The 26,046-nt window shown below is 40.5% G+C and overlaps 1 protein-coding gene across 6 annotated transcripts; it reads left to right on the top strand.

The window, feature by feature from the left end:
• The first annotated feature begins 88 nt into the window (after window positions 1-88).
• Window positions 89-25,810, top strand: RECQL (RecQ like helicase). 6 transcript variants are annotated; one of them, XR_001227094.3, is made up of 17 exons: window positions 224-561; window positions 1,074-1,159; window positions 1,976-2,048; window positions 3,356-3,553; window positions 5,317-5,496; window positions 6,395-6,501; window positions 7,456-7,654; window positions 8,798-8,964; window positions 9,525-9,606; window positions 10,694-10,842; window positions 10,928-11,045; window positions 12,714-12,852; window positions 13,672-13,763; window positions 15,685-15,904; window positions 16,904-17,033; window positions 17,240-17,487; window positions 22,390-25,810. XR_001227094.3 is itself a non-coding variant. In XM_027790461.2 (16 exons), exons 3-16 carry the CDS (start codon window positions 2,033-2,035, stop codon window positions 17,426-17,428), a joined length of 1,986 nt encoding a protein of 661 aa, XP_027646262.2. In that variant the 5' UTR covers window positions 89-123; window positions 1,074-1,159; window positions 1,976-2,032; the 3' UTR covers window positions 17,429-17,537. The 6 variants fall into 6 exon arrangements, 3 of the variants coding, with proteins under 3 accessions (XP_027646262.2, XP_013156765.2, XP_027646263.2); XR_003555591.2 differs by lacking the exon at window positions 22,390-25,810 and adding an exon at window positions 18,925-22,377; XR_003555590.2 differs by lacking the exon at window positions 22,390-25,810 and adding an exon at window positions 18,875-18,892.
• The last annotated feature ends 236 nt before the right edge of the window (window positions 25,811-26,046 follow it).

The following is a 26,046-nucleotide window of genomic DNA, read 5'->3' as shown; positions in this document are numbered from 1 at the left end:
TGGGGGAGAAGGGGTGAGCGCGAGGCTGACTGCGTCCAGCCCCCGCTTGGCGATTGGCTGAGGGAAGCCGGCTGCGGAAGGGGCGGAGCGGGGAGGGGGCGGGGCCCGGGAGCCTCCGTCCAGGTGGGAGTGGGCAGCAGCCGTGGCGCCCCGGCACTAACCCGCCGTTCGGGGGCGGGGGGAGGGAACGAGGCGCGGTGGGGCCGGGGCCGGGGCCGCGCGGGTCTGCCCGGGTCTGGCCGGGTCTGCCCGGCGCGGCGCCCTCCGCCCGTGCGTCCCCCGTCCCACTGCTCCTCCGCGGCGCGGCCCGGCCCGCACCGCAGCCCACCGCGGGGGGCTTCCTGCTCGGGCCTTCCACCCGGGGGCGGGGGGTGCCCCCGGTGTTCCGCGTTCGGCTTGCACTTGGCGGACGCTGAGGCGGCCGGTGTGACCGGTTCTCTCTGCTTTCGGTCTGGCTTGGGTTCTCCTTTCGTACTGAGAGGTGGGGCTTTTTAAGGTGGCTTCACGGCCGGCTGGGGGAGTTGTTACCCGGTTAAACTACCGCTGAGGTGACACCTCTGGGTAATTATTGTCGCTTTTTTTCTTTGATTTAAGGGCTCTTGGTTTGATAACGCTCTCTAACATCGCTTCTGAGAGCTGGGAATGAGGAGTTTGAGTGGGGAGCCTGATGGAAGACGGGGTGAGGAAGCGTGTTAAGTTTCTTAGGAGAAGTGGGTTTTAAGGAAGCAAATAGTAATTGAGGGTCTTTATTGGCAGTGGTGGTATAGAATTAATTGTAAGGTATGCGGAGCTACTGCTTTTAGAGGCTGGAGTTAAAGATGTTTGGAGCATAAGCAGCATATAGGGATACTTTCATAGGTAATTTCCATTCTCTTCCCATTCCTTGGATAAGAAAATATCGTGTTTCCTGAGCGATCAGCCTAGTAATATTTGTGAGGTTTGTGGTTGCTGCGGGGTGTAGAAGTAGTGTATTACACTTACAGTGTGTTTTATCCATGCCTACTGATTTTTTGGGATATCCCTGTTTGCTCTGTACTTTGGAGAGACTAATATTTTCAAATGTATTTCTGCAGGTGGTATAAAGACAGAACTGCTTAACTCAGATTATGTGCATAACCTGGATGCTGCTGAGTTATACAGTAATCAACTTCTTTGTAAAGTATGGGCCTTTAATTTATTTTTGACTATAACCTCTTCTGACAGAGTCAGTGTTTTATGCACACATTCTTTTTAATGTGTACACCCCCCCCCTTTTTTTAATGTGTGCCCCCCTGCCCCCCCCTTATGGGAACACAAGGAAATATATGTTATGACTGAATTTGTTCCCTTTCACTTTCCCTCAGATTTGGCTCCTATGTATATAATAAATAGCTCAGAATTCAAGAAGAGTGAGAGAATATTAAGTTTCTTGAGTCTTGTATTGTTAGCATGTAATACAACAAAGGATGCTGTTCAAAAAGTTAGCCAATAAATACAATTCTAAGTTCATCTCACTGATGATCACATGAAAACCAATCCCCTTCTCTGAACCAAACTACTTCCTCCTGGAAGTGTTCCGCTAGGTGTTATGATGGCTGCTTTTCTAAAGGGTACAATATAATTTGTTCAGACTTTTCTGTAAAATAGTCTTTGAAGAAACAAAAAAAAAGATAGATTAAAGGTAGGTGAATGACTGCTCTATATTAGACCATGTCTCTTGCAGGAAATTTATGACTTAGTCAAAATTAACTTGGTTTCATCTAGAAGGCTGGTGAGCTGAAGCCTTAGGAATTGGTTGTGTCTCCTTTGTAGGAGGAAACAAAGTGTGTCATTTACTTGAGCGTATTTATATAGGCCGACTAAATGAACCAGTACTTAATCTGTTACATTAACACCTCCTATACTGATGAAAAATCTCTTGCAATAAATTTTTTTCTAAGTTTTAGAAGGATTACTCATTAAATCATTTTTAATACTTTTTTTATTTTATTCATAGTGATAGTTGCTTGATCAAATAAGATCTCCTAAGGATAACATCCTCTAATCTCCAAAGATGACAGCTGTTGCAGGTAATAAAAAATTAGTATGTAATATGTTCATTTTGCTATCTTTTAGCTAACAGACACAGTCACCTGATGTTATTGATTGATATTTATATGAATTTAATGTATACAAAAAAGAGTTTGTGGGGTCTGTGCTATTGTACTTCAGATCTGAAGCAAAAGTTCTTTTACTGGATAACTTTTTGTTCCTTGGATAAGAACTAAAACAAAAGCAGGTTCGTCAAGGAAATTACTTGGGTTTTAATATTCTGAAAATATGCTTCATATTTTAAGATACTTTCAACCCTTCCCTGCTGAGTAGCAGTGGGCTACTGTTGTCCCCATTTTGTGCCACATGTAATGGAGATATCTTTTTCCATATCATACATTTTTGCTTCCTTCAGTATGTTATCATATCTACTATGCTTTGAACAAAATCTCTTATTTTCCGGGGCGGAGGTGATACACACTTGACATGCTGTGGTATGTATTATTCTTTTAAACTCTGGGGACTGGATTCTAGAACACAACCTGTAAGTCACACAGATGCATGCGAGGATGTAAAGAGGCAAATTCCTGCCAAAGGTTCACTTATGTAACTCAAGCTTTTGTTTGCTTGTTTGCTTTTGTGTTACTTCAGTTTTTTCAGATGTGAAGAATGGCTTATGTTCACAGAAGTGTTAAAACTGTGATGTTCAGCAGATCCTCTGGTTCTGCATAGGAGGGAGATCTGGGTGGATCCTATTTCCATCTTCAAAAGACCTTTATTTTCTGAATTTAGTGTTGCAGCTTACATGTAAATGCTTTCTATTAAAGATGTTCTAATGTTTTGCCCATCCTGGAATTGGCTGGAGTACTTGTCTTTGTTGTAACACTTGCAGATTTGATCTCAGGCCAGGGGCACAATGCTTTTTGCTGCTTAACATGCATCTGCAGAAAATAAAATAATTTCAAGTGTTTCTCTGGAAAGGCACTGCTTTTGAGAAGCTGGAGTGTGCTATATTTTTTTCCTTATTAATCAACACAGGCAAAGATAGTTTTGCATATCTCTCATACGTGATATTGGAGATGATAACTTACAGTATACCTGTGTATGTATGACCTACTAATATAACAAATACATTGTTAAGCCTTGCTAAGTGTTTTTACATGGCATATACAGTATTAAATGCTATAATCTTATCAGCGAACCTGTTAGGCTCCGTTTCTCTAGATGCTTTTGTTTTCTGTTTAATTTTGATCGTTTTCAATCAATAAATTAAAATACCATTGAAAACTGAATTAGCCTGTTAACTGTAGTCTCTATTCTGCCATCACCTTGCTTTTCCTTTCAGTACTAGAGGAGGTACTGGCTTCCATCGAAAATGAGCTGCAAGCAGTGGAGATGCAGATTCAGGAGCTTGTGGATAAACAACAGGAACTCATTCAAAAGAAGATGAGAGTGAAGAGTCTGATAAAGCAGTCCTCAGAAGACTTGGAGGCAGGCGGAAGTAAAGACACCGAAACCTCAGCTGAGGCATGGAACAAAAAAGGTTTACAGAGTCAAATTCAAATATTCTAATATAGAAGTAAACTAATTCAGTAAGGGGAAAATGTGTTCATACAGAGTTATGTTTGGATAGTGATATTTTCCTGTTGCATTTTGTTCAGCTGGGTGGTCTGCCATCTTAATTACACCGGGTACTATTTGCACTTAACTCCCCAGACGTTCCTAAATACTAACCTGAGTTATTCTAGGCAGAATTATCACAAGAATAGCGTGTTATAGATACTTTTATTCTTTGCTTGTTGCAAAGTCACAACTGTATTTGATTTGCTCTAAGAATCCCAGAGTAAATCTGGATATATCACAATACTTATATTCTCTGGTTATATTCTAAAACTAATTACTCTGGATTTTTTCAGGATTTAATAATAACATTTTTTCATTCTCGAAGTTACTTCTTGCTGTCTTTGTGTTTCTTCTTGCTTGAGTGGGTAGGACACTGGTTGTGTTTGCCATGCCATGGGTGATGCAGCCTCACTGTCTTACCAAATTAATGCAAATTAGATGGATGTGGGCTGCCGAAAGTAACATAGAATACATAAGTATGGTAGAGTTAGTCGAAGTGGCAAGTGCCTCATGGTGGTATGAGGGCTGCTGTTCTTTTGGAGATGCTGTCTTTCAAGTTAAACATTAACTGAAGTCCTGGATAGTTGGTGGGTCTTGACCATGTTATGGCTAGCCAAATTAAATTCAGATATTTTTATTATTTTTCCACCATCTCTTTTACTTTGCTTGCAATTTGGAAATGCACTGTTAATTTCTGCCTGTATCTGTTGTATGATTTGGGTAGCTTTGTGCCTAGTTCTTTCCTCCTGTGCTTTAAAAACTAACATCTTTGCAATCAGATGTTGCGTACATGTTGAATAAGAGCAGTAGCTAAATTTGGTTCCAGTATAAAGCTCACTGAACTCAGTGGGAGGTTTTTCTTGGTTTCAGAGAGCCCTGGATCTTTGCTGTGTTCTTTGTAAATCAGGCAGCAATGTCACCTCAAGTCCCAAAGTTAATTCTTCATTGCATGAGGCGTAGTCCGGTGTTCCCACAGTTTTTCTGCATTTGAGTTTTAATAATATGAAAAACGTTAATATGCCTCCTGATGCATCTAGAATTTAATTTTTTACAGTATTATCTCTTTAAATTATGCCATCTTTAGCTCTTTATTGAAGGAAAGAAAAAACTATTATAAACATGTTGGGGTGATTGTTTTGGGGAGGATTAAACTTCCTCTCCCCTCCCTTTTTTTAATAAATGCTTATTATCACTGGAATATATGGAAAAAAATTGTATCCCTGCCTTCATTATACTATTTGTAATCACTGCATTTGTATGAGGGAAGCATTTGGGTAAATGTTATAGAGCTCAGTGTCTGGGGTTTTTTATTTTCAGGGTGGGCTTCTCATTTCCATTTAATTTTGGACCACTCAGTTAACTTGATCATTAGCACTTTGAAATTCTTAATCTGTTTGTGAGTTTTTTGTGTTAGTTAACATTTATGTGCAATGACAGCCTTTAGTCTGGAGGTGGATTGTGTTTACACTTCATAGGGTTTTCAAAGGTCCACCTTAAAAACTGGTTTATACAGACTCAGATTGACTATAGCTTTTTGTGTGCCATTATTGAATCTTTGAACACTCTCCCTGATTTAAAATTGTGTCGCTTCCAGACTTAGTTATTTTATACATAAAATGCCCCTCCTTCTTTTATCTTAATGTTGTTATGAAATGTTTGGGATGGGTTTTTTTCCCTTAACAGATTTTCCATGGTATGACAAGATAAAAACTGCACTGCAGAGCAAATTTAAACTTCAGAAGTTTAGGAACTTGCAACTTGAAACAGTAAATGCTGCAATGGCGGGAAAGGATATATTTCTTGTCATGCCTACAGGTGGTGGGAAGAGCCTTTGCTATCAGTTACCAGCTGTCTGTTCTGATGGTATGTATGAAAGGGAAGAAAAGGTGATATATAGACAATTGGATTTATTTTCTCCTTTTTATAGTGAGTTGGAAAATTAACTGTATTGGTGTCTAATATCACAGTGAGGGGCGGGGAAAAGCAGAAGTATGAGAAAAAGATTTACTAGAAAAATTTGCTTTGCTCACTTTATATTTTTCGTAAGGAGCAATAACAGCTTTAAAATAACGTGCCTTTTAGATGCGATTTAGATTTAAATAATTTATCTAGGTTCCTCTTGATACATTGTATTATTAATCACTGAAAGAACTTTTAAAAAGTTTGTTACTGTTTTTTTCTTCCTTTCTTTCCTTTTTAATTCAATATACAGACTGTACATTTTTTATTAAAGTATGGACATCTGTTATTTGTCTCTTCCACTCTAAAGTTTTAGCTTCGGATTATTTAGGAGTGACTTTGCATATTCATTTTCTAAAATAAGTGTATAGTTCTAGTTTTTAAGCTTGTTTTTGAAAAATAACCCATCCAATTGCATGGAAGTTCACTTATTTACAAAGACTGAATTTACCAATACCTAGTATTGCTTTGTTTTATGGTAGGTTAGCACCTTGTGGCATATACCCGAATCCAGCTTACTTTTTGTATATTAGTTCTGATACTCATTGCAGCTCATTAGTTTGTGATCTAGATTGTAAGAGAAGGTGGGTGTCATGGGCAGTTGATAAGAAGTATCCTTATGTGACCAAGCACTTGCTTGTCAGCCTTCTAGGAGGGGGATCTGCCACTGTGTAGGAAGCATAAGCTCACGTTTGGCAGTTCTTTCAAAACAGGGCTAGGGCTGATGCATTAGTAAAAAATATCAGAGGAGACATTTGTGACATCTGGACTGTTCAGTTTGTACAACAATTGATTGTTCCAGGTTTCACACTCGTGATATGTCCTTTGATATCACTTATGGAAGATCAGCTCATGGTTTTGGAACAGCTTGGTGTTTCTGCAACTTTGTTAAATGCCTCCAGCAGTAAGGTATGTTTAACTGCCAAGTCTTCACGGTTTTTATGGTGTGTGTGCCAGCATCTTGCTTCTGTGTATATTCTTTATGAAAACTGAGCGAATGGCATGGTTTTAATCAGCTAGTGCTGTTTTATTAACAGTATCTTGGCAGCTAGATGCTGTGATACTGGTAACGTGAATAAGCATCTCGCATTCTTGTTTTAATGGCAAGAACACATGTAAACCAATACAAGGAATAAATAGATTTAATGGGGCTGTTAAGAGGATGTGAAGTACCTTTGGCTGGTCTGCAGATCTTTAGTCAGTTTCTAGATTTAAAAGAAGATTGGAGTAGGTGATTATTTTTTTTTTCCACTAGTAACATGTTGAGCAGTGCAGGCTTTTAGATATAATTATTTATCTTACTTTAGGATGGTAGGCTGTCTGATCCAGAGGCCAGGAAGCAACTTATTTCCCAGTCTGTTATGAGTCAATTGCTTTTTACAGTGAAATTTATTTTCATGACATGGCGGTCATGGTCGTTAACTTGCTTGTAACACTGGATTTGATAGGTTAGTGGCTTAATGCAATGTGCCAAACTCGGAGCTTGCTTTGATGTAGAACACTTTGAAAATTCAGTAGCAAAGGCTACAGTTGTGTGCAAGAAACTATTTTACACTTGTAGTACCACAGGCATGTTTGGTACATCATGACTTATTGGGAAAATACTGATACCACGTGATGAAGCAAAGACAAATATTCAATAGCTTGCTTTTTCAAAGCCCTGTGGCAGGTATTTAGTATTAAAACAAACTGTTACACAGTATTTACCACTACTCTAGAAGATCATTATATATAAAATGTTAATCAGTTTCTATTAATTACCCTTATGAATTGTTAATAACCTCTTAAGGATCCTAACGCTAAGCAACTTCAGTGTGTTGTCCTAGTTTGTTAGCCCCTGATTTCTCCTTTTGTTTTGAACAGGAACACGTGAAGTGGGTTCATACCGAAATGCTAAACAGAAATTCACAACTGAAGCTCATTTATGTGACCCCGGAGAAGATTGCAAAAAGCAAAATGTTCATGTCAAAGCTAGAGAAAGCTTATCAAGCAGGGTGTCTTGCTCGCATTGCTGTAGATGAGGTCCATTGCTGTAGTCAATGGGGCCATGACTTCAGGCCTGGTACGCTCATTAGAAATGCAGTTTGCAGGGTTATTTGGGCATCAATAAATAATGAGTTAGGCCTGAAATAAAGCCAGGTGCTTTCTTCGTGTGTTAAGTAGATACTTAGAGTGTGGCAAGCAGCTGTGTTAGCTCAAGGACTTCAAATTTAAGTCACAAATTACTATATCCTTGTCCAGAAGCTAAGTTCATGCACATGGAGGTGATTTTCAGTGTAGGTGTTGCTATCAGTAATCTGAAGAACTCCTAATTCAGTTTACTTTAATTGGAGCTTAAAAAGCAGAGTTTTTGGCTGCCATCTTTAATATGGACTATAGTCATCTTTAATCTACTGCTGTGTGAAAAAGTGTCATTCTGTACACTACTCACTAACACTATGGTTGACAGAGGTAGAGCATTTTGTAAATTTGTGAAATACATTTTAATTGCTTCTAAAGCAAATTGAAACAAACACCCTTGACTTGCAGGGAAAGAAAGTGCCTTAGTCTGTTTCCTATCAGTCTCTTTCCCCTCGGTTGCAGAAGAGGGTTACTTACTGGTTACTGTTTCTTTGCCTTTGAAAGAAAACCTGATTTGAAGCCATAGTAACTGTAAAGTCAACCTTTGTAGTTTTGTTAAAAAATGGTTCCTGAGCAAAGAGTCATGCCAGTTAAACTGGCAATGTGGAATTTGGATACTTACCTCTGGCTGCGTTTCTGTTCTAAGGCAGCAAGTGACTGTCAGCACTGAGCCTTTAAACTCTTTCTGTAGTACAGTCTGGTCTGTGTATCCAAATTCACATTGCTTGTTTATTACCAAAGCTGTGTTTGTAAAAACAGACCTGCAAAATAACCTGAATGTTTGTTATTGTGATGCCACTTACATTTTTCTAACTTTTTAAGAACTTCTATTTCAGTATGTTTTGCGTTCTGAATTGTGGCTGCTTCTGTAAAATTCAGCTAGAAGAGAAAGCTTCTATTTTGATAAGTGCAACCTTCTTATTACTTCATTTGGATATATAAAATAGTTCTGTAGTAAATTGATCAGTAGTAACGCTTATTGCAGTATTAGCCTATCTAGTACTATCTACACGAATACCTTTTTTAACTTTGGATCTGTGATATGAGAAATCTTCCCCCCCCCCCTTTTTTTTTTTTTGCTTAGATTACAAGTCTCTTGGTATCTTGAAAAGACAGTTTCCCAATGCTCCCTTGATTGGATTGACAGCAACTGCTACAAATCATGTTTTAAAGGATGCTCAGAAAATTTTGCATGTTCAGAAGTGCATTACCTTCACTGCTTCTTTCAACCGGCCCAATCTTTACTATGAGGTATGTCTTATTACCTGTTTGACTGCATCACAGTCATGTTGCCTTATGTAAGGTATAGCTGATGAATTTTATAATAGATTTTGAGTTACACATTTTAATAATAAATAGCTTTTCAACTGGATGATGGTGTTCTTTCATTACCTCATCTTGCTGAACTTGCTGCCTCTGTAAAGAAACTTGGGGTCCTCTGTCTTTGTGAGCAAGGCTTAGCAGATAGGACTGTGTACAGGGGAGAGATAGGTAGCAGGGTCAGGCTGCTGTAACCTGTTGGAATATTTCATATGATTGCAAAAAGTTGTGAATTATTGTGCTGTGTTGTATTTTCAGATTAGCCACAGGTTCTTTTATTGTTCTTCATAGGAAAACTTGTGGTTTTGTTATTGTTTTTCTGTTGACTTTTGAGATGTAATCTGGCTGTACACAAAAAGAATATAGTAATTTTTGTTAAATGGCAGAATAGTTATTGTGTTTGTTGTACTGGTAGAAGTAGAATAATAGGATTGTTTGACAGACTGTGCCCGCTTGAAGAACTCTCTGGCATATGCATATTATTTTTTGAGGTTCGGCATAAGCCTTCAAATAGTGAAGATTTCATTGAGGACATTGTTAAGATCATTAATGGAAGATACAAAGGACTCTCAGGTAAAAAGTGTCAAAAAAAAAAAAAGCACTTTTTTTTTTTATAATCTTCAGCGTTAAAGGTATGTTTTCAAATGATACTGAAACATGTAGAGAAATTCAGCCTTAAAGATTCAGCATTAGAAGAAATGAAGTTTAGTAAGATCTTTACCTTGAATAATTACTCTGTTCATTCATTAGTGCTTAAATGTTTACAGTTTACTTACATATTCTGAAGTATTGAAATATAATGTTGATGTATATAGAACAATATTTACATAGGTAAGTATAACAAATTCTTAAGATTGTGCTCAAAAATGTTTATCTATATGTTATCTATATGTTCTTAAATCATGCATATGTCATTTAGTATCTGTGTCAGGATAGTTACTATCTTTAACACTTCTTTTTCACATTGGAACATAAGATTCATGTATTATTCAGTGCCCAGAATGGGTCTGTGGTGGGGTGAATTGCACTTTTGTGATGGAAGCAGAACTGTAAAAGTTGGACTTTATGTAACAACAAATTATGTAGTGCAAATAAGGAAGAAGTTGGACTTTACGTAACCAACAAATTATGTAGTGCAAATAAAGAGGAGAGCCGTATTACAAAGGCAGCAGAACCAATTTTCCAGAGCAGCAGTCTGACCCTGTCTCTGCTGTGGAACTCTGTGGCTGTGGTGACCAGCTCCTGGAGTACGAACTGCGCAAAGATGATCACAGATCGCATGGCTTTGTGTGTAATCCTTGATTTAGCCCAGACTGACTAATGACAAAAAGCATTTGAAACATCAAGTAAGATGTCATAAGGAACAGCACTCCTTTACATAAGTATTAATAACCATTGTCTTCCTTGAAGATTAATAGAACACTTCCATGATTATGTGGATTGGCAGCCGTATTTTCTCTTTAGCCTACGAGTCAAAGCTCATAATTGAAGTTCCCTTCATGGCTACCAATACTGCAGACTGAGTAGGCGCTAAGATTGTTTAATGTTTGTTTATTTATTTATTTCTAAGTTAATAAAACTTTCAAAGTTGTTTTTAAGTATTGGAGATTTTGGGGTTTTTAAAAAAGACATTACAATAAGGCATCTCTCCTTTGTGCAGGAATTGTTTACTGTTTTTCTCAGAAGGATTCTGAGCAAGTAACTGTGAGTTTGCAGAAACTGGGAATCAAGGCGGGGACTTACCACGCAAACATGGATGCTAAATATAAGACAAAAGTTCATAAAGGATGGGCAGCAAATCAAATCCAGGTTAAGTAAATACTTTTCATAGACTTATATCTTACGTAAACAAATGGTGTTTTGGTACCTTGATGGTTTCTTAATCTTTTTTCAGGTTGTAGTGGCAACTGTTGCTTTTGGCATGGGAATTGATAAACCTGATGTGAGGTTTGTAATTCATCATTCTATGAGCAAATCCATGGAGAACTACTACCAAGAGAGTGGACGTGCAGGTATTGTAGGAAAAGTCTTTTGCAAAGTCACCATTTACATCCTTTAAGCAAATAAAATTGTACTTTGATTTCAGCCATTTGTGTAAAGTGTCTTGTCTTTGAGACATGTTCCAAAGTGTATAATTCCACTCTGCCTCTGTAAAGAGGCTTTAAAGCAAATATAAACTACGTGCATGATCTCAGGCCTCTGTACTGCAGTATAGCAAAGACTAGCTGGGTACATAGCCCTTTACTCGGCAATTTTTTAATTATTTGATTATTTTTTTTTACATCTGTGGCTTACCAGAATAATTTCATAACATGTCATTGACTGATCAGATGTATGTTACAGAAAGGAATTTATTTATTTATTTATTTTGCACATTGCTACTGGGATGTGTGATTTACTCAGATTGTCTCAAGGTTATGTCTAATCACTGTATGAATTTCGGTGGCCACAGAAATACAGGTAGGATAGGGAGTCTGGAGCAGGGAATTTAAAGGATTGATCAATGTATAGCCGCACTAAATAGCTGTTATAGCTGGAAAAGAAAAGGTTTTGTGGTGTTTTATTCTGGGTTTTTTGACCTTGTGCATTATTACTTTTTCAAAGACCAATTTGAATCTATGTGGAGGAAAGGTTTTTAAGGACATTGAGGGGCAACTGGCTGAGATCTTAACTATGCCTGTATGATAGGAATTGGCCTTAATGCTGGCCTAAGAAATACATCAGTCATCAAATTTGTGGGAGTTTGCATCTGTTTACACTAGAACCTGGTTACTTTGGATAGTGCTAGAGGTAACAGGAATTATAAATACTGAAGTGGTGAGACAAGGACCATATAGGTGCTGCAACAGTTGATCACAGTGTTTATCAGTTTTGGATTATTAAAGCGAGAATTTGTGTTTCTTTTTCATGACTTAATTTAAAAGAGATTCTTCTGGGGAGGGATTACTTGAGCACTGCTACTAGTTTGCCTGAACATGCTACTTAGTTTATGAAACCTTCCTTTTTCCCTTTGACTGCCCATCCAAGTGAAGTAATTCCTTTTTGTTACATGTTCAACTTTTTTAAAAGTTTAGGGGTTTAGACCTTTTCTACTCTCTGGATCTTGTAAACAGCAGGGGAGCACTCATCAGCACGTCCTTGGGAGGAATGGGCAGTGGGAAGGAAGAGGTGATCTAGGTTATCTATAGAAGGCACAGTTGGTTTTAAACAGAATATTTTGTTTGTTAAATCATACCTAGTTCTTTATTTATTATCATTAATACCTAATAAGTTATTTGAAGGTCACAATGTCGTTTTTAATCAAATAAGAATTAGGCTTTAAGATGTATTTGGCTAGGATTTTCCAAGAGGTGTTGGGGTGAGAAAATAGTGATTTCATTGACTTTCTGTAGGATGGTAGTATTTTATTTTGGTTGTTGGAGTAAAAATCTTCATTGTGTAGTATTTTCAGTTTGCTTGATTCTGTATTTGTTAGAATACTGTTCTAAATCTATTTTATTTCTAGTATGTATCATGCTGTGTTCTATTGGCTAATAGGTTATGCTTGATACTCTGTTACAGTCGTGTGTTCTCTATATACGGGCTGCAGAAGCCCATGCAGATAAAAGTGGAATTTGTACCAGAAAATGCTGTGCTTAAAATAAATCTTTTCTAAATTTTTTTGGTTTAATGCATTGCAGGTAGAGATGACCAAAAAGCTGACTGCATTTTGTATTATGGTTTTGGAGATATATTCAGAATCAGCTCAATGGTAGTGATGGAAAATGTAGGGCAAGAGAAGCTGTATGATATGGTGTCTTACTGCCAGAATATGAAGAAGTAAGTTATTATGGTGGCTTGGTTGCTCAGTTTTTAAATAGGCTAATATTCTTGGGTATTTTAGAGGGCATTTAGAAAAAAAACCCCAACAAAACAACCAAACAAAACCACCCACAAAATCAACAAACAAAACAAAACCCCCTGTCACACTATAGTGTTACACTACTAGTGTAACAGAGTCTGCGGTTTGGAGTTTGTGGTTTGGCTGCTCAGTATGTGTACTCTTGCACGTAACTCGATGTTGCTGAGTTGCTTGCCAGCTTCAGGATAAAGTTCTGGAAGCAGTTACATTGAGGTGAAATATCTGTCAACAAACACTGAATTTCAAATTCCATTCAGAGGAAAAACTGGAATGCTTTGTTTTTACTCTGTGGTACCAGTGTTTAATGGCCATACAGGAATCCACATGCTTAATGCTATTTGGAATACTTGATGGAAAACACTTGTATCTATGTTGTGGACAACCTGTGCATTCAATATAGCCTATGTGGTCATCGGTCTTAAGAATTAGTTCATATTCTTATGACTTTTCATGACTTTTTTCATTCTCTTGAGATTGCAGATTATACTTTTCTGCTTTAACCAAATTGTTCCTACTGTAGTGTTTACTATTACTGAAAGCTACTAGTTGTTCCTGTTAGCATAACTGACAGGGTATACTGTGTTGCAGTATTTATTTTCTGATTTTTCCAGAAATAATTCTTCATGCGTGTTTTCAGATATGAGCTGACCCAAGGGCCCTTCTTTTTGATACTTTTGTGATTTATAACACAGGTGTACACACATTCTGTAGTCCCTCTTTGCTCTCTGTTCTCTCAGATGTCGCCGGGTCCTCATAGCCCATCATTTTGATGAAGTATGGGATTCTGCAAACTGCAACAGAATGTGTGATAACTGCTGTAGAGAGAACTGTAAGTAAGTTGGTTTTATAACCAATGACAGAGAAGATAGAGAAGGTTGGCTTTCAGACATGTCTAGGTTAGAGAATCTGTGAGCAACTCTTGTAAGTGTACTCATAATACTGCCTGTTTCCAAGGTACAGATTTTATGAACATCAGGTTTTGGTAGCTTAGTGTTGCCAAGTTCAAGGTGTTCAGCAGGCTTCTTTCTGCTTTAGCTTTTTACCTGAGGCCAAACACTTCAGTATCTTTCAGGCTCAGCCATTCAACTGTTCCCAAAAGTGAAGCTGGGGCAAGGGGGAGATTGGCTTACCCGTTTTAAAAAGTTCCTAGTATGTGTCAGATTTTGTTCCAGAATTTTGGGTGTGAAAGCTTTATTTTGAGAAGGAACCTCTTGCTCTCTGTGTGCCAAACTGTTCACACTTAGGCTCTGAGAAGGCACAGTTTGTACCTGTCCGCTTACAGCTTGCCTGGTAAAATCTCTGAGGATTTCAGTGCTGCACACTCATGAGACGTACCTGTGGCAGGACTGTGCATGACAGTTGTGCAGAACAACTGAGCACACTAATTCAGGATTTTGCTGTGTGTTAGCTCTAACAATGCCTGTCTAGTGTGTGCCTTCGCTTTGGAAGACAGTTGGGATCCTAAGAGGGAAGGCAAACGGGCCAGACATAGAGGGAATTTGGGAGATGAGCTGAAACAAGACATGCTGCATCGTAAAGGAGGATGGTTTCAGTAGAACATGGTTTCGGGGCATAAATTCTTCTGCTGCTTTGCCCACAGACATCCTGGGCAGCATTGGGTAGCTAGCTTAAACTACACTTTCATGGGTGATCATTGACTGCTTTAACTGTCATTTTAGTACCCATCCAGAAAGCCCTAAGTCTCTGAAAATGCACGAAGTGTACCTGTTGCTGCGCTTACTAAGTGAGAGCTGTGGTTTAGACAAAGGAAATGCCATATAAAGCCAGAAAGCTCTGAGAGGAGTACTGAAAAATGTTGGTCTTGGGCATCTCTAACTGGACACACAAACCCCCCTTAAATTTCTTTTAGGACAAGGTGAATTCTTCTAATATCTGGAAAATAACATCTCCACATGCCACATACCTGTTGCAAAGCATTTGGATGATGTTGTGATCAACACTTGAAAACCTTAGGAACAACTCTATTCAAAGCTGTTCTCATAACTAGCCTTTGTTGCCCTGTATGTTTTTTGGGGGTGAAGTAGACTAAAAGATACTTCACTTCTTTATACATTTAATATCTATATAATAAAACTGTTTTGCAAAATCATGTGAGTGATAATGTCTTGCTGTCTTCTAGTTGGAAATGGGGCTTAGCTGAAATTTATACTGGAATCGGAGGCTGAGAAGAGTATGGAGCTGGCTTGTACCTAAGACTCACAGGAGTCATGTGATGAAATATAGTTGAAATATATCCTGTTTGCTGCTGGTTCACCCTCAGGGCCTTTTGATATATAAGCAAGGTCTGAGGAAACCTAGCAGTAGTAATAGTTTTTCAGTACTTAATTCTTAGTATTGGAAGAGGCAGTTGAGGTAATTATCTGCAGTAGAAGTGTCATCGTGATGGACTAAATGGATATGTTAGTGCTCAGAATAATTATTCACAATGAAGCTAATCTGTATAATGAAATTAATACTTTTTTTTGACTAATTTTGTCTGTGTCTTGCTTATATTCTTCAAGTCTTCTTTGTTCTCTAATCTTTCCATAATAAATATTATGGGTGAGGAAAAGGAATCTAGCTGCAGAGTGACATAGTAGCTACCTTACAAATGTTATACTATATATATATATATATAAATAAATACACAGAAGTGAATATATATGTGTACACCTAACATATATATGGATGCTATTTAAACAACTATAAATAACTTGCTATCTATATTATTACTTCACTTTTATTTGTAGCATGTGAGAAAATGGATATAACAGGGTACTGCAGGGATCTAATCAAGATACTTGAGCAAGCTGAAAACATGAGCGAGAAACTCACCCCACTGAAATTAATCGATGCGTGGTCCGGGAAAGGTGTATCAAAATTCAGGGTAGCTGAAGTTACTCCACCAAAGCACCCTCGAGAGGAACTGGAGAGAATTATTGTCCATTTACTGCTGCAGCAGTATCTGAAGTATGTAAGATGATTACTTCTTTTTTTAACGTTTAGTAGTAATTTTTCTTTACTATCATGTTACTTTTGTATAATATTAACAGATGCGTTTTATAGTCTCATTTTTAGCCTTTATTTCAGATGCATTTAATGTATTTTTAAAAAAATCAAAATGTATTTTGGAAAAATATCAAAAGACTACTATATTTCTACTTCAAAATGTTAAAACAGAAGTTGGAGGAACATTTGAAATGCTGCATCTCTTGCACTTTTAGAAAGCTGGGGTCTCCTGTGTTTGGGTTGAATCTTTAAATCTGCAGCAGGCTTCATTTTGGAGAAGTCTTCTGTTTACATGCAGTCTCATTTACATTCCACGGATAAGCAAAGCAAATGGGGTTGCCCAGATGAAGTCTAAGTCAGGACAAGCTGACTAACGTGGAAAGTGGTACTCAGAAATTTTAAGAAAGCATAGTGAAAATGAGTGTTCCTTTTGTAATGTGGCTGTCTGTGGGGTACGTGTTTTGTGTTTTCATATAGTTTTAGAAGTTTCAAGAATATGTACAAATCAAATATTTCATTCTTTTATTTTTGTCTTAAGTTTTTTTTGGCATCTGTTTGTACAGCTGATTTTTTTATACTCTTAAGAGGGTGAACAGATGACTTATTACATTTAGTTTTCCTTATTTTCCTCCATGTATTCCAACAGACTGAATTGTGTCTGTGTGTGTGTCTGTGTGTGTGTCTGTGTGTGTGTCTGTGTGTGTGTCTGTGTGTGTGTCTGTGTGTGTGTCTGTGTGTGTGTCTGTGTGTGTGTCTGTGTGTGTGTCTGTGTGTGTGTCCACAATTCTGTGTTGACCAGACTCACTCTAAATTAACTATCCACTTGAATAGGTAAAGCAGAATGAAGCTGCTATTTGGAACATCCATCAGAAGGGTTAATGTGTCGCATTTTCCAGCTGCATGGTCTAGGCTATCTCATTCTCCAACCTTTCCTTGTAACACTTGATTTAATTTATGCAGGGAAGACTTCAGCTTCACAGCATTCGCTACAATATCCTACCTGAAGACAGGACCAAAAGCAGGTCTGCTGAGAAATGAGGCACACATCATAACTATAGAAGGGATAACAAACAAGAAAAGTGTTTACAAGGTATTTATATCTGTACTGACTTGCTATATAGATATCTTTTCCATTATAGTTCATTTTAATGGTTTGGTATCTGCTCAATATATTTTTCATAGTAATGCAATCAACAGGATTTAAAATGGACCTCATAAGTATCCTCTCTTGTGCAGGAACACTAAAAAGAAGAAAAACAATGTTAGAATTTTAATAGAATTGTTTATAACTTACAGGACAAACCATCTCAATCTTCGAATTCAAAAGGAAGCAGCGAAGACGGTCAGACTATTTCAAAGACTGTTCAAGATTCAGTGGTGAAGAAGTCTCAGCAGCATAAACGACCTAACTGTGGTTCTAACTTAAAAGCAAAGAAGCTTAAGATTCAGGCAGGTGGAGATGACCAACCAGTAGTTGTTGACTGACTTTTACAGACTACGTTTAGGATCTAATCATGTTTGCTTCTCCATGTGCAACGCAATGTGTAAGTTCAGTTGTGTTTTAGTAACGGTATTTTTTGTGCCTTTTTTTTTTTTAAGAAAAACAAATGGAAACAAGTATCTTTAAAACCCTCAAATCTAGAAAAAAGTCAATAGTCAAGGGAAAAATGCTTCATATCAAAATAACCAGTGCGTACAGCACGATACAGCAATGACTACAAAATGTAAGTAATTACTGTGTTGCGTTTTAAACTCTTTTGGAAGTGTAGCATATAGTGACACTATTCCAGAATCATGCAGCCTGGAACGGACTTCAGAGATCATCTAATACATCCTCCTGCTCAGAGCAGGTCCAGCTGAAACAGGGTGCTCAGGGTTGTGTCTGGTTTTGTCCATCCCCAAGAATGGAGATTGCACACCCCTCTCAGCACCTGTTCCAGTGTTTGACCACCTTCGTGACTAAAAAATAAATTTTAAAAAAAGGACACTTCCTAGAGCTAATTGTTATTTCCTGGGTTGCAACTTGTGTGTCGCCTCTTGTCCTACCACTGTGCTCATCTGAGAAATATCTGGCCCTATTGCTGCTATGCTCTTCCGTTAGGTGGTTGAAGACAACAATCACTCCTCCTCACCTCCAGCTTTTTTCTTTTTAATCTGGAAGTATTCCAGTTCTCTGTTTCTCCTCTCTGCACACCTATGCAGCTTGGTAGTCCTCTGCTAGACTCAATCCAGTGTATCAGTATGTTTCTTTTACTGGGATGTACAGAACTTAACCCAGCACTGCAGCTGTAATCTCATGAGTGCTGAATACCCGGGAAGAGTCTTTCCTCCAAACTGCTGGTTATGTTCTTGCTAATATGGTCTACTATGCGGTTGGCTGTGCTGGAGAGGCACACTGCTGGTTTGTGTTCAGCTTGTTATCTACTGGGAACCTGGGTCCTTTCCTGCAAAGCTATTTGCTAGTCAGTCTGGCCCCAGCCTGTACTGTTGTGTGATGTTACTCCATCCCAGGTGCAGGACTGTGCTTTTACCTTTAACTTAGAGGTCCCTGTCAGGCCATGTGTCCAGCCTGAATAGCAGCCCTGCCCTCCAGTGTATCAACAGCTCTCCCAGCTTCAGTATCACCTGCAGACTGGCTGGAGCACACTCCATCCTTGTGTCTAGATTGTTAGTGAAGACCCTAAATTGTAATGGCCCCAGTATCGAACTGAGTGTTGCCAGTAGTAAATGGCCACCAGTTGGACCTCGTACCACAGATCACAACTCTTTGAACCAGGTGGTCCAGACAACTTTCTGCTTACCTTATTGTACATTTATCCAGCTTCTATCTCACTGATATTTTTAGCTGTAAGGAAATTACAGGCAATCATGCGAAAAGCCTTGCTAGAGTCAAGGTATACAACATTCATTGCTACCCTCTTATTCACACAGGCAGCTGCCTCAGCCCACCTGGTTGATCAGGTATGCTTTGCTTCTGATAGATCTGTCTGGCTGTTCCCAATCACCTTCATGTGTCTGAAGATGTCTTCGGGGAGTATTTGCTCTGTAAGTCTTCTGAGGGCTGAGATGAAGCTGACTGCATGTTAAGGCCTTAGGCCCTTCTTTTTGAAGCTGGTGAGATAGCTGCCTCTTCCCAGTTGTCAGGATCCTCCCCCACCCTCCAAGTCCTTTCAGAAATGATAGCAGCCTTGCACCGACCTCTACTAGCTTCCTCAGCATCCCTCAGTGCGGCCCATCCAGTCATGTGGAATTGTGTGTGACCAATTGGCTGAAGTGATCTGTACCACTTTCCTCTACTGCTTTACTCCCAGACTATTAGTAGGCTTGGGGACCTGGGAGGTCGGAGGGAAAATGTTACCAGTGAAAACGAGGCAAAAAATGCATGTTTATTCTATGTCCCATGTTGTTCTGGGTATCTTTTACCTTGTGCCTCCTTTTTGTGTTTCACCTAGCTGAGGAGTTCTCTGTTCACCTGTGCTGGTCTTCTGCCATGCTTGCTCAACCTTTTGCACTTTGGAATGGGCTATTTGTGTTTTGAGAAGGTTTGGAAATCCAGCAGCTCTCCTGAGCCCCGTTGCCTTCCAGGGCAGTCTCCCTGGGATCCTGGCAAGCAGATCCCACAACAAGCTGAAATCTGCTCTCCTGAGGGCCAAGGCAGTGGTTCTACTTAGTCTTCCTCACTTCTACCTATTTTAAAATTCTGAATCATACAGTCACTGAGCAACACCTGCGATCTGGGCGCCCAGTAAGAAACAAACTTGGCAGTGTCTCCAAGTCAGGTTGGCAGTGAGGGCTTCTGTCCCCCACAGGAGCGATTCTCTGGTAACTCTCATCTTTTTCTTCACTGTGTGAACACATGGCTCACATTCAGCCGGCGTCGGTGCATCCCTTGGCGGAGTTATTCATCCCCGCCTTTCTCAGGGCACTGTCCCCACTCTGAAAGGGCAGAGCTGCAGGTAGAAAAGAGCCCTTTTGTGTTACTGGAAGCAAGAGGTTTACAGCCTTCCCTCCTCTGGGAGTGTTGTGGTTTAACCCCAGCTGGCAACTAAGTACCACACAGCTCCTCACTCGCTGCCCCTCGTAGGAGGGGGAGGAGAATTGGGGGGGAAAAGGTAAAACCCATGGGCTGAGATAAGAACAGTTTAATAATTAAAATAAAATAATAATAATAGTAGTGAGAAGGGAGACAAGAGAGAAAGAAATGCGAAGAAATACACGTGCTGCACAGTACAATTGCTCACCACCCCCAGCCAGTCCCTGAGCAGCAATGGGCAGGCCCTGCCCAACTCCCCTCGGTTTATATACTCAGCATGACATTCTGTGGTATGGAGTATCCCTGGGGCTCGTTCGGGTCAGCTCTCCTGGCTCTGCTCCCTCCTGCCTTCTTGTGCGCCTCCTCGCTGGCAGAGCATGGGCAACTGAAAAGTCCTTGAGTTAGAGTAAGCGTTGATTAGCACTAACTAAAACATCCCTGTGTTGTTAACGTTATCCTTATCTTAAATTCAAAACACTTAACCATACCAACTACTAGGAAGAAAGTTAAGTCTATCCCAGCTGAAACGAGGACACCGTAGGATCAGGAGTAAGATCAGCCCTTCCCTGTCTGGGAAACTGGCCCCTGGAGACGGGAGCAGCAGTTTTCCTGGAAGAACACCCATTTGTAACTGTTTTTCCTCGCAGCTCATGCACCTGTGCCTCTGGGGTTGAGGTGGATCTTCTGTCCCCCTCCCTCATGTCCTCTCCATGGTGCTGCAGGTGAAGCCACAGGGTACCCTGTGGTGTGTAGCTTCTATATCCCTGATGGGTAAAAGCCCTCTCTTCAGCAAAAGAACGCTGACTGCTAGTAGCGGAGATACTGGTCCATACAGGTGGGGAGTAGGAGCTATCCTCTGGTGCCTTTTCCTCCTGTTCCTGTGATGGCCCTGCTTTGTCCTCTACTGAATGAGCTAGCTTTTGTGTCAATTTCTTCTGGTGCATAGGGGTGACTAAAACCAGCATGGGTTGGTTCTCTGGTTCATACTTTTTCCAAGTATTTTACAAGTTTTTCCAGATTCTGCACTTGTTCAGAGGTGAAGTTCCAAAACAGTGGAGGTGCCCACTGTCCTAGGTACTTGCCCACACTATCCCACACACCCTGCCACTTGTAACTATCCAACGTCGGGGCAGCTCTCTGGGTGGTATTCTTCAAGAGTTGTTTAACCTTAAGTAAGACCTGGAACATATTCAGCAAGATGCTGGTTTTAACATTGCAAGGATTTTTACAATTCTCAAATGCTACTGTCATCAGCCTGGTGGGGAAGGGGAGGATATGGGAAGACATCTCCTCTATAGGTTTGCTCTCCAAGAAAAGGGTAAAGGTGGAATTATTAATCTTTTCCGGTAGATGGCTCCCCAAGTACGGGGATGACAAACAGCAGGTTAGTCTCAGGCCCAGCAGTTTTACTCTTACCAGAAAGCAGTGTTCATAGGTACAACAAAATTACAACCTTAGCCCAGGCCCCAGAGGTGATTAAACAGCACAACAGGGAGCACATAGTGCAAGTAAGGTACTACATGATGCAACTTTAAGAACAAATGCAACAACTCTGAGAGCAAACAAATCAACATTGTGAACCAGCAGCTATTAAACTATAACATAATGAATGCTTATAACAGATTTGTTCTAACACATCGCAGCCAGATTTTTCATTATCTCAACCTGTTGTGCCCCACACTGGGCACCAAAAATGACTGTCGTGGTTTCACCCCAGCCAGCAACTAAGTACCGCTGAGCTGCTCGCTCACTCCCCCCACCCCTGTGGGATGGTGAGCAGAATCAGGAAAAGGTAAAAACCCGTGGGTTGAGGCAAGAACAGTTAACAAGTGAAATAAAGTAACATACAACAACAACAATTAACATGGAGCTACAAGAGACAGGAATAAACCCCAAGAAATTCAAGTGACACGCGACACAACTGCTCGCCACCTGCTGATGGATGCCCAGCCAGTCCCTGAGCAGTGATTGCAGGTCCCAGCCAACCTCACCCCTGCTCTCCACACCCCACCCCCATTTATATACCCAGCATTATGTTTGGTGTTACAGAATACCCCTTTGGCTTGTTCGGGTCAGCTCTCCTGGCTCTGCTCCCTCCCGCCTTCTTGTGCACCTCCGCACTGGCAGAGCATGGGCAACTGAAAGTCCTTGATTTAGAGTAAGCACTAATTAGCACCAACTAAAACATCCCTTGTTGTTAGCATCATCCTTACCTTAAATCCCAAACATGTCGTTGTACTAACTACTAGGAAGAAAATTAACTCCATCCCAGCCGAAACCAGGACAGGGAACCTCTATCCACTGCTCCTGTGAGGGTCATCCAAGTTTGCCCTCCTTTTGCAATACAGCACCTGCGTGGTCCGTAGCTCTGTACATCTCTGAAGACCCCTTCACCTCCCGTTTCTCCTCATAGGCCACTCGCCGCCTCCCGCAGCTCCTTCACTCTGCACGGCACCCGGAGCGCAGCTCCCACTGGTGAGGCTGCTGCCACCGGCCCAGGGTGAGGCACCAGGCATCAGGAGAACTGGGCTGCTGCAGCATCCTGCTGCTGGGGCTGGGCCTGGGCCAAAGCCTCCGTCACACGGGGGTGGTTGTGCCAGCCCACGCGGACATCACCGTCGCTACAGCTTGGAGCAGAGGTGGCCCGTTTCTGCAATACTTACGCCTACTACAGCCTATTGGAGTACCTGAATGTACTTTAGAGAAGAATTTCAACAGGGCATTGGTACATTGCATTACTTCTTAATCACAGAGATTTTTGTGAAATACTATACATAGTTATCCCTTTAAAATACATCTGTTGCTCTTAGAACTGGATTTCTCTGGCTTGTTACTCAAATAGAAAATCGCCACTCCTGTGCTTTTCAGAAGTACCTAAATCTAGTACTTTTATCGATCAACTTTTATCGATCTCAGCTCTTCCCTTTGTAAGAGTCATACTTTATTTGGGTAGTACAGAAAAAAACACCACTCAAGAAATACTTTTTTCCTCTCCTTCTCTTGTGGAATTGGCTTATAGTCCAACTACAGACCTGTAGTCTAATTAGAAGTGAATCTGGTTTAAGATGTTTAACATTTTTAAGGTATTTCACAAGTAGTGGGAATTTGGTAATTCAGAAATTACAGTAGAATCTTAATCTTGAGGCTTGGAATTAGATTGAAACTGATACTTTTTTTTGTTGTTGTTGTTGGAAAGGCAAAAAAATATATTCAAAGTTGAACGCTGTCAGGACCTGAAATTGAACATGGGTGTGACCTGAGTGTACTAGGTACAAAGGGACAGATGATAAAAAGAATGCTTAAGCTATTACCTTGATAAGTTTGAAAAACCTGAGCCGCTACTGCAGCCCTGGCATTTGGTAACCAGCGAGGCCTTTTGCTGCTACCGGGAACTTGGCGCTTTCAGTCCTACCCGTGACTGCCAGAGCTGGAGCAGGAAGGGCAGGGCTGAGGAAGAAGGCCTGCAGAGCAGCCCTGCCCACCCTTCCAGTTCCCACGGACCCTTTAAGTGGTGCTCACCCTCAGAAATGCAGATGTCATCGTTATGCTATTTATAAAAAAGAATTGGTGAACCAGGTGAAAGTTACCAGGGTGGTCCTTTCCTTGCCCTTTAGGGTTCTGGATTTCCCCTCTAATGTCTTCTGAACGAGAAGGTGATGTATATCGAGCCCCTAATTTCAGGACTGTAAAATGCTGTTGGGATAAATTCAGTTACCAGGAATTCCCCTTAACAACTCCTTTGAGACTGATCTCAGCCTAGAACCACGTGGCCTCCCTTCTCTCACATTTACAAGCTGCTAGATCACTATTGCCGTCTTAGTATTTATATTTGACTAATGACACATCAAAGGAAAAGCTTCATAGTAATGGCAGGCACAGTTCCCTGCAGGAAGAACTGAGGAAGGTGATACCCTTTCCAAACAAGGAGCAAACCACGTGGTTGAGCACTCTTCCACACGCAGACAGAACAGCCCAGATAGGAAGGGACCTTGAAAGACCTGGTCCAACCTCTTGTGGGAAGGGGAGACTAGATGAGATGATCAGCAGCCTGTCCAGCTACTTGTGTCTTGAAAACCTCCTGTGATGAGGACCCTGCCACTGCCCGGCAGAGGTTGTTCCACTGACTGACTGTTTTCACTGTAAAAACTTTTTCTTACTTTGAAATAAACCTGAAGGAGCACTTGGAGTTCACAACAGCTGATGTTTTTCAGTACAGGCAAGTGTCAGGGTATGTTAAAAACTTCAGCAGAAGCTTTCTCCTATTCCTGCTTTTCCCGGTCAGGAAGTACTTACTGCCATGTAATCAATACCCTCTGAAACTGGTTATTTAAAATGCATCGATGCTGGTTTCTTTGCTCAGTCCTACCTTCTGCAGTGTAATTTAGCACCACGAATCTCTTTCATTCCACACCTAACTCAACCTGTAACATAGGACACTACATCTTGCTAGCTGAACCGCAGCCATTCTACACTGGCACAATCTCTTTCCTCAGCAATCTCTATGGATTGAAGAAAATTTCGGCTACAATGTATTTCTGCCTCATTTCAGCAGGGAAAATATTAACTGTATGTCAGTTACATATGTCAGTAGACATACGTGTTGCCTTCCTATGATGACCGTCGGTGTTCCCAGAAACAAGTAACTGTGCTTGTTACTTGTGAAGACCCAACAGCTACTGCTGTACATGTATTGCTTAGGCACACATGAGCCTGAATGATAGATTTCCTTATTTTTTTTTTAAGATCTTAGCAGCCAATGATCAGTAAGGCAAGTTCAGACTCATTATAAACATAATTTCTGGTAGGTTTCATTTTGGATTTCCCCCCCCAGACATTCGAACATGCTCTTCATCTTTGTTTTTCTGGTAGAATCTTGTTAGCAACTAAAACTTAGTATTTCACTCACCATGCAACTGAAACCTTTGCCAAAAGTGGAATTAATTCATTTAATTAAACAGTCATTCTCTGAAAAAATAATTAGAATGATTTTCTGGGAGAAGTCTTAATATATATTGTCAACTCTGCATCTAGCGGAGTAAAACAAATTGTCCCTGGTTTGACCCTAAATAAACAGCAACTCCCAAGTATCAATTACAGCAAACCAAAAGCCAGTATGAAACAACCTATGTTCATGAATGGCACTATGGAATACAGAGAGGACATTAAAGAATACCTTAAATTGTTGCACTTTATCACCTCATTACCAAATTACACTTAGCAACTAAAAAAGAAGAAATCTGACTGAAGCAACCCTGTGCGTACACTTCACTTAAAGGACATCTTGCTTAACTAAACATACAGCCAGGGAGCTAGTTACGATTGGAAACTAACAGCTTAAAGCCCTATTTGCAACTTCGTAGTAGGTACTTTGTCACTAGTTACCACAAATCAGATTGGAGTTTAGTGCCTGCACAAATTCCTTCCTGGAACCAATATGCCTGACAGTGAAAGAGAGGAGCAGGCAGAAAGCAGCCAGGACACAGGGTCCCCATGAATGGTTTTATGGTGACTGTAACAGCTGTCTATTAAGAACACCATCGGGATACGGGACTCTCACCCAAGGTGGCATCCCATCCCACCTACCACATAAGCTGGATACAGCTCCACAGGCTCTTGACAGGGAAGACTGCTGCAGGCAACATCCACCAGCGCTGTTGCGTTAACCTTTCCGTGGAGTGCACTGCACACCAATCCTGCTGGAGATCCGTCAGAACGCACCACTCAACTGACAGCTCACCCTGGCTTTCATTGTTCAACGTTTGCGTGCTGCACTTAGCTGAGCAGAAAATACATTTATTTCAGAAATAAACTTATGGGGAGGGGGAAAAAAAAAAGCATTCACCTTGCCATATATTCGCAGGCCACATTCTAGGCAGTAAGAGCTCCAAGTGCCCTGTGCCCAGATGTCCTCTCCACATGGGCCAGCTCAACAGAGATGGTACCATGAGCTGCAACAGGAGCCTTGAGACCTGGCTGCTCGTGGGATGCCAACACAGCCCGCCTGCCTTGTGAACATTCACCTGAGCAAGCAGTTTTAGGAAGCAGGAGCTTTCCCACCTTTGCCAATGCT

This window comes from Falco peregrinus, chromosome 6, assembly GCF_023634155.1.
Source record: "Falco peregrinus isolate bFalPer1 chromosome 6, bFalPer1.pri, whole genome shotgun sequence".
Lineage (NCBI taxonomy): Eukaryota > Metazoa > Chordata > Aves > Falconiformes > Falconidae > Falco > Falco peregrinus.
This window is presented reverse-complemented; position numbering and strand designations above follow the sequence as displayed.

Bases quoted from the DNA above. Each gene is read 5' to 3' on its own strand.
- RECQL (XM_027790461.2), top strand. The intron at 9,607-10,693 runs GTAAAAAGTGTC...TCCTTTGTGCAG, and splicing joins AAGATACAAAGGACTCTCAG to GAATTGTTTACTGTTTTTCT. The intron at 15,905-16,903 runs GTATGTAAGATG...TAATTTATGCAG, and splicing joins CTGCTGCAGCAGTATCTGAA to GGAAGACTTCAGCTTCACAG.